This window comes from Poecilia reticulata, chromosome 18 (genome assembly GCF_904066995.2).
Source record: "Poecilia reticulata chromosome 18, P_reticulata-male-v2, whole genome shotgun sequence".
NCBI classification, from domain to species: domain Eukaryota; kingdom Metazoa; phylum Chordata; class Actinopteri; order Cyprinodontiformes; family Poeciliidae; genus Poecilia; species Poecilia reticulata.
Genome location: NC_088847.1, coordinates 8,084,290 through 8,099,102, shown reverse-complemented (window position 1 = coordinate 8,099,102; position 14,813 = coordinate 8,084,290). Strand labels below are relative to the sequence as shown.

The following is a 14,813-nucleotide window of genomic DNA, read 5'->3' as shown; positions in this document are numbered from 1 at the left end:
ACCAGACTGAAGACTTTTATTATGTAGTTTTCTGGTAGAAAATCAAAAATGATAAAACAAACAAATGAAAATGATTTAGCTTGTTTTAATCCATAATTCAATTCATTGCTTATTGTGACAGGATTAAACATTTCAACATGGTTTCTGTGCCTTTTTTCTGAATAAACAAAGTGCAAAAAACTCATTTGAGAGCAAATTGATACAAAATCTTTGCTGTAGAGTTGAGAAGCTACGATACAAAAATAAAAGAGGGAATCGGAATCTGAAGTATTGATCCCACAATATTAACAATAATGTTTATTTTAATTTTCAGCAGATTTGCCATTTTGTTAAAGCAGAAATCTCTGCTCTATTTCTGGCTCTTCAGAATGGAAGACATTACAGGAAGCTCCATGATCTTACCTGCTTTGCATGCTTTGCACTCTCCCTTTCATCGGAATTAACTCCTCAAAACTTTCACGGGTGTTTATAATATCAGAGTAAACAAGTGATACATGTTCACCTGCGAACATGTTCGGCAGCCTGCTCGCTGACACACCTTGGCTGTTGGTGAAGAAAGTTGATGCACAGCAGAACCGGATGTCATTGTAAACAAACACTTTAACATCTTAACATTGAGCGCAGTACTTTGATTCTGGAAAATACCAAAATAGTTTCTCAGTGTCCAGTAGACACGGACTTGTTGCGTGAACAAACTTATTTACATGTGATTTTAAAAGCGTCTCTTATTTAGTGGAAACACAGCAATTAAGAAAATGTGTTTTTTCGACTTTAGGGGAATATTGACAAAGTTTGTATTGGAAACGCTACAAACATGTATGTTGAAAACAATGCTAAAAGTACAGGACAGACAATAGATACTGCTTTAATTATACACTTTTTAAGTGACAGAAAACTCATGTAACAGGTTTGTTACACACTTTTAAATAAACTCTTGTTGCTAGCAGCATTAATACAATTCTCGGTTAGCTAATCGGCCCAAAGTGTTCATCTTCTTTCTCCACTAAGATATTTAAACAGGTTCTCTGCAGGCTTCAATCAACTGACCTGAGCTGCTTATCTTCCATTATTTACCCTCGTTGTTAGCAGTCAGATTTTATTACGCTTCAATGTGGAGAAGTTCTTCATTTTGTCCACAAACTGGTCAGATCAGCCTCAGATTTCTGACTTCTGTAATCTGTTGAGAGCTGAAGGTCGCTCCTCGATGCAGGACCAACGCTGACAGACGTGTGTTTGTATGCGCGGCTTGACGGATAAGGGAAGTAAAGACCCGTGTACAAAAAACCAGCAGATTTGAATCAGACAGATTTATGTTCAGGCGTCCTTCGGAGCCATCGGCGGCTGTGTGCACAGCTTACGGATGTTCACATTTACTTCCCCGGTCCTCTGGTTTATGCCCGGGCACTTCGAGTCTGCAGGGGCTGATTGTTGTGATGTGATTAGTCCCGCTCTAATAAATACACCAGTCTGTCTGACAGCATTTCTCCGAGCCGAGCACAGCCGTGTGACCACAAGCTAACAGATGATTTTGGCTCCACACACTTCGTGTTTGTGTCGCTGTTTGTACAGTACGTGTCTGCTGACGCTGTTTGCCCCTTGCACTTTCCTAGTTAATTTATTACCTGATTTGCCTTTTGGGACAACAAAAGGGCCTCAGCTCCATTAGAAGGACGAAGTCTGGAAAAATTCCTAAACGTATAATTTATTGCTCGGGTTCTTTGAAAGAGCAGCTTTATGTGCTCACACTTACAGTACAGCAGTAATCATTTTATTATTCGGAGTAAACACAATAGTATCCGAGTCGTTCCCATAGCAATCACTAGACAATATTGAAACGGAGCGACTGCTGCCACACCTAACATGTCAACACTTGGTTTAAACCTTCGACACTCAGGAGACGCAAACCTTACTAACCTTTACAAACGTCTAGATGTATAGCAGCATCACGGTATGCAATATTGTTGCCACAAAGGATTGTTTTTACTGCGGTGGCTATTATTCCAACTGTTCTGAGCTTTAACATGCTAATGTAATATTTAGCTTGTTGACAGAGTCTCACACTGGACACAGAAGGGTTTGGCCCAAATGCTACAATCTAAGAGTGTTGGAAGCAGAGAATAGGAAAGAAAAAAACAGAAATATATAACCTAATATCGTCCGACCTTCTCTGGAATGTAACGGCAGAAAATTAATTATTTGCTGAAAACCCACTTGTTCATTGATTTTTCCTCATAAAGTAAAAATATTTAAAAGAAAACTCAGTTTGGGAAGCTGAAACTTCTTAACACAATGCTACTTCACATGCTATTGGCTGGTGTTTGCTAGGCAGCCAATCTCTGAGCGCCATTTATCCTTCTGGTTGCTGATTGGTTGTACAAGAGCAGAAGTAAGGAAGACTGTAGATGCTAGCCTCTGAGTTAGCGCTAAGATGGTTTTAGCTGTGTGTATTCATGCATGTCAAGGCGCATTTGTTGTGTGATCTATTAATTTAAGCAGTAAGTTATTTTAGATGTGGTCTCAAGTATTCATGGATTTTAGATGTTTGTTGGCGGCTATATGGTTCCTACACCCACATATACCTGAGGCCCACTGCTGCACTGTGCTCCTCCACCAGGTAGATTTAGGTTTAAAACGATGCATTAATTTAATCAGCATGTTTCTTGATGATAAGGATGATAATGACAGATGTTTTTGGTCGCATGTAGCTAATGCTAACTTTTGATGCAGTAGAATTAATTTGGACTCTTCTGTTTTAGATGAAAGCAGTCAGATCATGTTTACGTACCAGCGCTGTGTCTTCACAACAATGTCAACAGCAAATGCTTGACATGTTCTGCTTTCTTTTTATTGGCTGCTTTAAGAAACAAAAACTCCAGATTGGCTCCTAATTCATGGCTCCTGTCAGAGAAGCTGTGTTTGAATATCCTGTTTTGCAGGGAGGTTGTTGAACCCTGGCTGTTATCTCTGATGCTGCAGGTAGCTTGCAGACCTTTACACTTTGTGCCTCTTTTACAGCCCTTGATTTTATCTGTTTTTTTTTTGTTGTAATTTTACTGGAGGTCATTGTTTAGCAACACGTCTTGAGTTATTTTTCTTCCTCTGTGCTGACACACTCCTGTTTCCTTTTTTCATTTCTCTTGCTAATGATCCGTACCACAAGCCAATCTGTCACTGCTGCACCATCAGTCCCTTCCTCTCATCATTCCCTGTTGTCTTCAATATGATGGCGATAGATTTTTCTCTCCTTCAGGGGATGAAGGCACATTTATTGTGAAAAACAGTAAGGGGCAGACATAAGGTAGGATGTTTCACGGTCGAACAAGTATTAAAGATAAATACACTGCAATAAGCCACGCTAAGTGAGATTGGCAATGGTGGTGCGTTAAATTAATCTTTTGGTCTGTGTTTCTTCCTCTTCTTTTTAAATTAAAAAGCTTAATTACATATATTTATAGTTTGTTGTCACACTTTCTGTTCTACATCCATGTAGAGCGACAACTTTCTCTTTGAGTGCTTTCATGTGAAAAATGAAGGAATTTCAAACAATACTTAGAAACATTTATCATCGATTTAATAGTTCTTTACAAAAATGTGTCTTGTGAACAAACACCTGTCGGCGATTTATGGCTAATTTCCTTTTTTTTTTTTTTTTTGCAAAAGGTGAAGTTACAAATACGGCTGCACATTTTTTGATTAGCTATAATATAGAATACTGCTGTGAGTGGTCATCAATATAAATTACAAAGCTGGCAATTTAAATGTCTATAACCAATATGTTAATACAACTAGCATAGCTAGCCTTACCAGCTGTTAGCATTTCTCCCTGTGTTTTCTTAGAGAATGAAAACCCCTAACTGTGAAGTTTTCAAAACGATGGAACATTTTGCTGCAGTACGTTCAGCCCTCCTCTTACCTGCTGAAGTGGGTCAGTTTTCATCATCGCTTATTCGTACACAAGAGTCTGACAGAATGCCGCCAAACCTGCACAGCAGAAAGTAGCAAAGCATCAAAATGTCCAGCGCCTGCCAAAAGCTCTCTGTTGTAGCAGCAAGAATTAAAAAAAAACTAAAATGTTTCTGTAGACCAAACTTTTTATTTTTAGATTTGCTTCAGACACGTTTTTGTGCTTCATTTGATTTCAATTTTAAAAAGCAGAGAAAATCATTAAGTTTGAATCGTCTTCATTTTCCAAACACTGGATTATTTCCCTTTGAACCTTTTATTAGGAGCCACCCGGCTAATCACTCAGGCATGTTTTTGTTTTCAGCGTTTAAGTCGCGGTATAATTTGCATGATAAACTCCTGAGAGCACGCTTGCCTTTTGAGACATCGGGAATCTTGTTTCTAAACCTTTGTACTGGCTGCACCGGCTGTACAAGCTGAACCACTGAAAAACAAAAGCTGTCAAAGCTGCAGTGCCCTTTGGTTTACTTTTTTATAGACATTGCTATGCTTATCAGAGAAGATAAGTTTTGTTTTGTTTTACTGCATTTGGAAATAGACCGTAGATGTTGCAGGCTGTGTTGAAGCGACACCAGTAACACATACTGACATGTAGTGTTTATCTGTGAAACACTGCAGCGCGCGTCACGCGGGCTAATCTGATCGGAGCCGCCTCGGCCGTCCTGCTGGATTGTTGGGTGATAAATGCACAGGTTCAGCGGCGGCCACGGGTAACGTGCCGAGAGTTTAAAGATGCTATCTGTTTCTCCGGCTGTGTGAGCATCGGTTTACAGGAAGCACAGATCTCCATAGCAATCTGAAATTGACTGCCAGCGGCTCTCAGGGCAGGTACTCGTAAATAAAAGGAGTGAAGGGAGGAAATGATTAGGCCTGTTGCAATCAATCAATTAATTGCATGCATTTTTTTTTTTTTGCTTTATTTCACCAGGATAAAAACCCATTGAAAATAAAAACATCTTTCAAGGACATCCTGGCCAAGAGGCAACAACGAACACAGCACAGAAAAAATACACAGTAAAAAAATGTCAAGCTATAAAAAACACACAAAGAATTAAAACAAGCTCAATAATTTCCATTTTCACTTATTGTTTTTCTCTGTTTCTATCCAAAACTGGACAACAAAAGTCTGTTTGTTTGGTCTCAACTATTCCTTTTTCGAAGGACAATTGTGTTCAGAGAGTTTTCATAATTCATGTTATTTATTGTTCTGTTAATTTATTTTGGATATTTAAAATGTCTTCCAGCTCCAGTGTTAAAAATGTTTATTACAATTTAAAGTGTATTGATCTTCGATCTTTGCTAGTGGCATTACATTATTCTCAAAACAACAATATTATCGCTCATCACAATAAATGTATCATGTCAGGCCCACAAATCACAACATGTTGCATCGAACACAACGGAGCTGCTGGGCTTTAAGCGTCTGGCGTGTTTTGGTTATGCAAATCGTTTTCTCGTTGCTACGGATGCCTGAGCGTCTGCCTCTGCCCCTCCTGGCTGGTGCTCCTTGGTCTGCCGTTAGTGATGAATAATGGGGCAGTCTAAAATAGGCAGCATGCTTCCAGCAAACTGGTGGGTGCTGCCTTGGATTGGGTGTGGAGTGGACTTTGAGGGAAAGACTGCAAATGCACCAAAAGCAGCGTTATAAACCTGTAATGTTGCTTCTGTCTTCATCTGGTGTGAGTTTGTTAGCAGAAAGTTGTCCTAGTAACAAATTCCCCTCTGTTTTCCTTCTGTTTATGTGTGAAGTCTAAGACGGATAGCTGCTACGTGAGAGATTTTGTTTTCCCTTGGCTTTTTCTTACCTTCTCCACCTTTTTTGGGCCTTTTCTCCCAACAGAAAAGTGTGAAGGAGGGAATCCTGTTAAAGCAGACCAGCTCCTTCCAAAGATGGAAGAGGAGGTACTTTAAACTCAGAGGGAGGACGCTCTACTACGCCAAAGACTGCAAGGTACAGAAATGCGTCCTAGTGCCCCGTGCTGCAGCTTAAATCTGTGACTGCATGTGTTAATAAGGAACCATTTGTTTTCCCGTCAGTCCCTGATTTTTGATGAAGTGGACCTATCGGACGCCAGCGTGGCCGAGACCAGCACCAAGAACATCAACAACAGCTTCACGGTGAGCAAATCACGGTTTGCAAACGCCTCGATTTTAAATGACTTAACATTCAAATGTAGTCCTGGGCTTCCAAGTTTCAGCTTTTTTAAATTCAGAAATCACAAAGTGTCATTTCAAAATACATGTTGTGTTCATGAATGATTGGTTTGATCACAGAATTATTATTTTTTTGGAGTTTCTTCCATATGTAAAGATTCTGCAGTTAAAAGTAACCTTAGTTTGTTTAAACTAATATTTTTGCAAATTTATTTATTTAAAATCTGCATGCATAGTTACATATTTTTATTTTTACATAAAAATATGAAAAAAAAATTTTACCAAAATATTTTTACATATTTTGGTAAAGAAAAAAAAAGAGCAGCACATGTGATTTTAATATGACAAACTCATACAAACTTAAACTTCACTGCACATCACATCAGTGTTTCATGCTCTATAATAAAACTATGAAGTGTGTTGTGGAAAAAAAATAATTTCCAAACACTGTGAGGTGAAATCACTCAGTCAGGTTTATTTGCATATTGTGCACAATATAGAGAGCTTGTAAGTCCGTCAATAATGAAGACGTTTCGAATGAAAAAGCTCCTCTAGGCAGAGTCGGTTTTACCAGGGATCCAAAACATGGGAGAGACAGTCAGTAATTTCATATAACATGGTCAGCAGATGTTAACTTGTAATAATTTTCCACCACAAGTGTAGAAATGCTTCCACTATGCTTTGATATGACTCATTGATAATTTGATATACTTTCTTTGTGGCTCATTGTGTGAGAATAAATCTGTTGAGAAATGTTCTGCTTAGTAAACAAAAGGCTTCCTCTCTAATGTTGTAACAGTTTATAATATAATATAATATAATATAATATAATATAATATAATATAATATAATATAATATAATATAATATAATATAATATAATATGTATATATTAACAGACAGACACAAATGAAGGTGCGGCAACCAATACATTCTTTCTTTTACTGCACTGTGTTTAATAGTGGAACAGACACTAATTTGTGACAATAAAACCACTAATTACTCATTTATTTAATATTATAGGGCAACAAAGAAGCACCAATGAGTTTAGTTTAATTTCCAGCTTTTGTCTCGTATGAAGTTTTAACCTACCAATACTGAACTGAATTTCTCTCAAACTAAAATTAACAGCGTTCATAAATTGCTTTTCCAGCCTTCCTGCTGTCAGCCACCTTTAGTCATCACCAGAGGCAGCATCCCACAGTGATGGTGTGAAGTCACTGGACAGATAGTTTTTATTATTTTAAAACAACAACATCAGCATTTTTTATTAATGATGATTAGCACAGTTAGCCTAGCTAGGTGCAAACAGCTGTGGATTTCTTAAAGACTGCAGACATTTCCAGTCATCTTATATTACAGAGGTAAATAAAACAGTAAAATGGAGCAAATTTGCTGTAATATATACATCTCTCATTGTTGATTTAAGTAGCACATTTAATAGCCTGGTTTCCTTTTTAATAACTTCTAAAAACAACAACACATTAGTGATGCTGAAATGCTCCACTACTGAATATCAAACTTTAAATCTACTTATATCTGTAACAACTTTCACACCAAAGAGTGTTGCTACGGCAACCATTCATCACTTAATACATGTTCATTTAAGTACAAAAAATCAGATTTTTGAGTTTTCAACTGGAATATTTGAATCCGATTCAGGACAAACCAAACTGATTGCAGTCACCAACTCTGCATTTAAATAGTTAAATAATAAGATTCCCTCCATATTTTTCCCTACATGTAACTAATAGCAGCCGAGGTAAATGTGTGGGATGCTGCAACATCTTTGATACTCTTAACTTCCCATTTATTCTGAAGATTAAGCCATAATGATGCAAAAGTAACTCCTTTAATGTGTAAAAGTGGGTAATAAAGTGAGTTTATTTCCTGCATCTATAGGAATTTGGAAGATTGTTTGTTCAGGCTGCATGTTTCTAATCTAGAGGCCCTCATTTGTATGCTGTTGGCACACCTTATGGTAGTTTTTATGTTTTGCCATCAGAAGTTCAAAATTGTTTTTTCTTTAAATGCACGGTAAGACATTCATCCTACTGAGCTTACTGAACTTTAAAGTACTAAACACATGAAGCGAGCTTGGTTTGTTTGTTTGATCGATTTTTAACTTTGAAATAAATACGTCAGATTTGTTTTAGTAAAAATGTGCTAATCTCAGAACGCGTCTCTGTCCTTCACAGGTGATCACCCCGTTTCGTAAACTGATGCTTTGTGCTGAAAGCAGGAAGGAAATGGAGGATTGGATCACGGCTCTTAAATCCGTTCAGAAATGGGAAACCTATGAGGTGAGGGTCCCCGTTTCCTTATGGAGTAACTTCAACACGATCCTCTTTGTCTTATCTTTGCCTTCTGTCTTTTTCGCTGCTGTCTTCCGTATTAAAGTTCCTTGATGGACTTAATAACATTTTCTGCAGTCTTTATAGCATCAGGTTGACACAAAAATGTCTTCTGCTTGGCACAGGCCAGCCAGTTCAACATGGAGCATTTCTCTGGGATGCACAACTGGTACGCCTGCTCACACGCCAGACCCACCTTCTGCAACGTCTGCAAGGAAGCCCTGCCGGGCGTCACCTCCCACGGCCTGTCCTGTGAAGGTACACACACCCACCCACACACACACACACACACACGCACACACACGCACGCACACACACACACACACACACACACACACGCACACACACGCACGCACACACACACACACACACACACATTGTGTTGTAATTGGATTTAGCATCTACATACACCCACTGGGAGCTGAAGTTGTCTTTTTTCCTCTCTGTTAGCTGCAAGTGCTTCGATCAAGTTTATTTGCATTGCATATTTCACCAACATGGCAGTTCAAAATGCTTTAGATCATAAAAACAGACAAACAAAAGTCAGAAAACATCATAGTCACCAAAAAATTAGAACAAATATTACATTTTATCGAGTGCCATCATCAAAAGCATCAATACACATCATGTATGTTAATCAATATTCCATTATTACTTGTGCAAAGGCAAAAACTAGCTGCTGATTTAAAGGAGCTCAGTGTTTTGGGTGTTTTGCAGTTTGCGGTGCATAGAAGCTGAAGCTTTAAGCTACTTTTGTGCATCTTACTATTTATTTAAACGTTATGTTGTATTAAATGAAACATTTGTTTTTTCTTCTTGTTGACCGATATTTATAACTCTTTCCTTATAAAGGTTCACCATTTTTCATATCAAACAGGAAAATCTGAATGCATAAAATGTCTTGAGCTCAGGTTCCAATAAACACGTTTTATTACTGTTCAGGTTAAAATTTCTCTAAGAACAATCCAGAATCCTGCACAAATCCAGTGCAGCAAAAAGGCCCAGTAAAATAACTGACCTGCAGTTATCAGCTCTGCATGCAAAGCTTAGACAAGACTCAAACTAGACTGTCGAGTCCCACATCTTGATCAATGATTAAACAAATGCCACACAGTTGCTCGTTGCTTTCTGCAGTTTCTGCTTTTTAAAATGGACTTAAAAACATAATTCTTACTGCATTTTTTTGCACATCTTGCCTTGCAAAAATATTCATGCTCTTTTAAACTTTTAATTCATCCATTTATATAATTGAGATTTTATTTGGTCGTCCAACACAAAGAAGCACACACTGCAAAAACACAAAATCCTGCTAAGTATTTTTGGTCTTTTCTGGTGCAAATAATTTTGAAATAAGACATTAACTTTTTAGCAAGATATCAGAGCTTGTTTTAAGTGAATAATACCGTACAAATGTCAAAAAGTAGTAGTTACACTGGCAGATTATTTCATTTGTATCAAAGAAAAAATGTCTTATAAAATTAAATGATATGCCAGTGGAACTATGTCTTTTATGGATTTTAAAGAAGTATTATTGTAAGTTAGTTTTGTCTTATTTCAAGTCTACTAAGATATTTGCTCTAGAAACCAGACCATAACTACTTTGTGTTTTTGCTGTGTAAATGTGATGTTGGGAGAAAAAAGAAAAAAAAAACATACATAGTTTTAATGTTATGTGTACATTTTTTTCTTTTACAGATGTAAATCTGAAACCTTCCACATGACACTTATAAATAAAACCTTAAATGCCTTTCGAATCCACCCAGAAAATGAATAGAGTGTGTAATTTAGTCCAGTGTTTCTGCCTCAGAGGTTTGTTAGAGAACATGAGTGAACAACCCAAAACACAAAGAGCGACGACCGCAGCACACAGGTCAGCGATGACGTTTGAAGTTATAAAGCTCAGTCGTAAAATAACACCCCAGGCTTTTGAAGACCACCCAATCCATCATTGTGCTAGAAGAGCATTAATCAGGGAAGCAGCCAAGTGACCCGCTGCAGAAACCCACTGCAGCGGACGAACGACGCTGTCAAGAGAACAACTGCTGGTTGACCTTTTTCGGTCAATCAACAGTTGACCAAAAACAACAAGAAAACCCATAATAAGAAGTCATGTTGCAGTTTAGCTGAAACCACACAGCTGACGTATGAAATAAGCCGGCCGACGTCAACAAAGATCAAATTTCACAGTAATATGTAAAACATTTTGCCTGGCAGGAAACTAGTGCTGCGAATCAGCCTGAACACACCAACACTATCGCTGCAAAAACACAAAATCTCACATCAGTGTTTCTTCTTGTCTAGTTTCTAGTGGAAATATCTTAGTTCACTCAAACAAGATAGAAAGAAATAATAGATTGTTTTAAGTTAATCATTTTTTAATATTGATAAAGTACTAGTTCCACTGACAGATTATTTCACTTGTAACGTTGGGAAAATGTTTTGTTGTAAATAAAGCAACCTGTCAGTGGGACTAGTACTTTTTAAAATCATTATTAAGTTCTTGCATCTTGCTGAAAAGATATTTGCACTATAAATTAGATAATAAAAAATACTTGGTAAGAGTTTGTGCTTTACTGTAAAACACGGTGGTGGCAGCATCATGATTGAAGTTTCACTTAAAGTCATTTAAAAAGTCCTGAATCCAACTGAGAATCTAAAGCGAGATTTGAAAATTGCCCTTTATAGATTTTCTCTCACCAGTTTAAAACTCATTTATTGCTCATTTTTCACTTTGGAGTCAAGGTCCAGCTTGAGTTGGTTCAAAGCATTTAGTTAAAAAAAATGACATGATGTGGAAAAGTATCTTCCTGAGGTTTGCTTGACAGACAAACCTCAGGACAAGCTAGAGTCAAAAGTAAAACTTTAAAAATAAGTGTTTTTTTTGTTGTTTTTTTCAGTTTGCAAGTTCAAGGCTCACAAGCGCTGTGCCGTTCGCTCCACCAACAACTGCAAGTGGACCACGCTGGCTTCCATAGGAAATGAGATCATTGAGGATGAGGATGGGGTGAGACTTGCATCAGCTCATGAAATTCTACGTTTTCCTCTGGATAAAGACACCTAGAAAAAAGGCCTTTCCACTTCAGCAAAGTGCTTTCATCCAGTGGTGTTGCTGTGCTTCCTGTGTCTGTTCTCAGGTGTCCATGCCGCACCAGTGGCTGGAAGGCAACCTGCCCGTCAGCGCCAAATGCGTGGTGTGTGACAGGAACTGCGGCAGCGTGCGGCGGCTGCAGGACTGGCGCTGCCTCTGGTGCAAGGCCATCGTGAGTGGGATTGATCTCATCTGTCATTTCACATCAGCGTCGTTTGTTTAGAGCCGAAAGTTATTTTTAGCTCGAGAGAAGTTTAAACGAAACGTCATCAGAGTTTCCGGTTCGGGTTTATAACAGCATCAGAGCTTCTTATTGTTTTGTTTCTTTTTTCCTTTTGATGCAAGACTTGAAAAATGTTGGATATGAACTCGTTACAGAGTGTTCTGTGCAGACAGGACGTTCTTCACATCGTCTTCAAGTGTCAACGTCTTTCACAAAGAAACGTAACAGAATGTAGCAAAGCACCTTCATGTCTTTCTAGGTAAAGATATCTATAAAGTGCCTCAACCAAATTCAAAAGATGAAAACTATCCCTGTTCCTAAACCCTTTTGGGTAACACTTTACTTGACTGGGTGTCAAATAAATTGGCACTTTTAATGCAAGTTTTAATGCAGCTTTGCATTGAAAGTGTCATTATTTACTGAATGGCGCGTTGTGCCAACAGTCGTAAACATTCTTGAAGACTCCTTCATCTTCATAACAGGTTGTTACATGATTTATATGTTCGTGACGGTGTCATGTCGGTCTTATTCACGCCCCGTCAAATAAAGTTTTACCCAAATGGGTTTATCATTAATGCCCATTTGTGACATGTTTGAATTTATGAACAAAAGAGTAAAAATGGACAGCAGACAGAACTGCAGCAGACTTTGCTATGTGGTCATTTGTGGGGCTGTAGTTACTAATTATTTTTGTAATTTATTAACTGCTTTGTTGATACAAACATTTTAAAATCAATCAGTTGTACTTTATTGATCCCAAAGGAAAATTGCATTACATTTCAGTACAGCCCGTTCAAAGAAAGACAAACAAAAACGTGTGTGGACGGGTGCCATGTTGAAGTCCTGGAGGGGAAACGTTTTATCTACATCGTGTTGTAAGAAATAGAAAAACCTGGATCTGAGCGCTGAGCTCGCTGTGCTCATGTTCAGCAGATCCTACAGAGCGCCATGCTTCTACTTTCCTCCACTCCCACTTACCGCAGGCTTCTTATGGAGTACACAATGTCCAATCCTGAACACATAAAAACACACAGAGGCACAAGCACAAATGATCCAGAGTGGCATTTGTAAAGGTTACAGAACTGGCATTTGGTGGGTTTCAGTGGGATGTAACGACCTTTCTGCCACCACTGAAATCTACAATTACTGTGTCCACCAAATCACTATGTGTGCGTGTGTGTGTGTGTGTGTACTTTCAGGTGCATAACAGCTGTAAAGAACAAATGGGGAAGGTGTGTCCCCTGGGCCAATGTCGAGTCTCAATCATCCCACCCACTGCACTTAACAGCATCGACTCAGATGGTGAGACAGCACCCACACACACACACACACGCACGCACACACGCACACACACACACGCGCACCCCCACATGCACACACACACACACACACTCACACAGCCTACTTTTCTATGTTCTGTCAAACCGACAGAAGGGAGAAAAAGCCGAGGAATCTCACTGGTCCAGTCTAAATACTGGGAATTGAGAACCGGTTGATGTTAAGAGCTGCGCAGTTCCACGGCATGAAGAATGACTTGATTATATTCTCTAAATAGTTTACAATGGAGTCATAAATTTAGATTTTGTCAACTTTTCATTCTTTTCATTTGTAAGCTGTATTTATTTTTTCACTTATTTGCAGCTTTTCATGAATAAACATCGTCTTTTAAATACAAAAACAAGAGTAAAAGCTACAGAAACGTTGATGTTTCTCTTCAGGAGCTGCAAATACCAACAAAGTTATCTTTTTCTTTCTTTCTGAATTTTTTTTTTGTCATTTTCTCAAACAACGTTTGTGTCTCATCACCAGAGCCGGTCTATAAATCCAGTAAAACCTTCCTGTTTATTTCCATAATTTGTTGAATTACCTCTTTCTAAAAATTAATATTTATTTAGATTTATTTGACCAGGGAAACAGTCTGATTTCAGATTTTTATACCATTCCTAAACTCATTATTTCTGTTCAGGTTGATTAGTTATTTAATAGCAGAGGCGTCGTCGCACCAAGTGTGTTAGAGGAAAACAGAAATAAGTTAGAGAGTTGACATTTTAAGCTTTCTTTAGCATCTGAAATGAGAGACGAGTACTGTTAGCCTGCATTGATAGTAATAAACATCAGTCCCTGTGTTTTCTCTATTATTATTCAACCTTTTTCCAAAAAACTTGTAGCATTTCCTATTTCCATATTTTCAATGCAATAGACCAGGACTTAAAGTATAAAACAGACAGAAAATATCTCCTTTGATAAACAATTTTCATTAGCAGTGTTCACACTGAAGAGTGTTGCCAGTGCAACCTCAGTAGACAAACACTCACCGCAAGAAAGGCCAGATTTTTAACTTTGCGGCTGGTCACTTAATAATCGGCTGATATCTTGATGCATCCAGTTCAGATATTTTTCAGACTCGTCAGTTTACAGTTTTGTTGTTTGTTTTTATTTTTTTAAATTCCCAATCCTTGCCATTAGGTTTCTGGAAGGCCACCTCTGGATCTTGTGCCAGCCCCCTCCTGGTCCTGGTGAACTCCAAGAGCGGCGACAACCAGGGGGTGAAGTTCCTCCGCAAGTTCAAGCAGCTTCTGAACCCAGCTCAAGTCTTTGACCTGATGAACGGAGGCCCAGAGCTCGGGTACGTCCTGTTTGTGATGAAACATTGGTTCTCTGACCTCACGACGCCCGTCCACTGTCCACGGTGACCCTCTCTTCCGGCTCACAGGCTGCGGCTCTTCCAGAAGTTCGTGACGTTTCGCATCCTGGTGTGCGGCGGAGACGGCAGTGTGGGCTGGGTGCTGTCGGAGCTCGACAAGCTCAACCTGCACAAACAGGTCAGAACATGAATGAAAAACACAGCGCTGGTCAATAAATTAAGAAAAAAGTATGCTTAATACCTGCTTAAAGAATGCTTTTTAAATAAAATGTTTATAAAATATTCTTATTCATTGAATATGACCGTAAGTTTCTGAGAAAAGGAAGGATTCTGCAAAGGCACTGGCTATTTCCACTAATCTCTGAGGCATTAACGCCGCCCCACATCT

At 38.5% G+C, this 14,813-nt stretch overlaps 1 protein-coding gene across 2 annotated transcripts in view; it reads left to right on the top strand.

Moving 5' to 3' along the window:
* Positions 1–14,813, top strand: part of si:dkey-172j4.3 (diacylglycerol kinase delta) — a 78,461-nt gene that overhangs the window by 43,766 nt on the left and 19,882 nt on the right. For both annotated transcript variants that reach the window (XM_008435318.3, XM_008435319.3), the window contains 9 exons: positions 5,804–5,914; positions 6,001–6,081; positions 8,315–8,419; positions 8,596–8,728; positions 11,368–11,474; positions 11,605–11,730; positions 12,981–13,083; positions 14,248–14,407; positions 14,495–14,603. In XM_008435318.3, the coding sequence (XP_008433540.1) occupies positions 5,804–5,914; positions 6,001–6,081; positions 8,315–8,419; positions 8,596–8,728; positions 11,368–11,474; positions 11,605–11,730; positions 12,981–13,083; positions 14,248–14,407; positions 14,495–14,603 (1,035 nt within the window). The remainder of the gene's footprint in view (positions 1–5,803; positions 5,915–6,000; positions 6,082–8,314; positions 8,420–8,595; positions 8,729–11,367; positions 11,475–11,604; positions 11,731–12,980; positions 13,084–14,247; positions 14,408–14,494; positions 14,604–14,813) is intronic.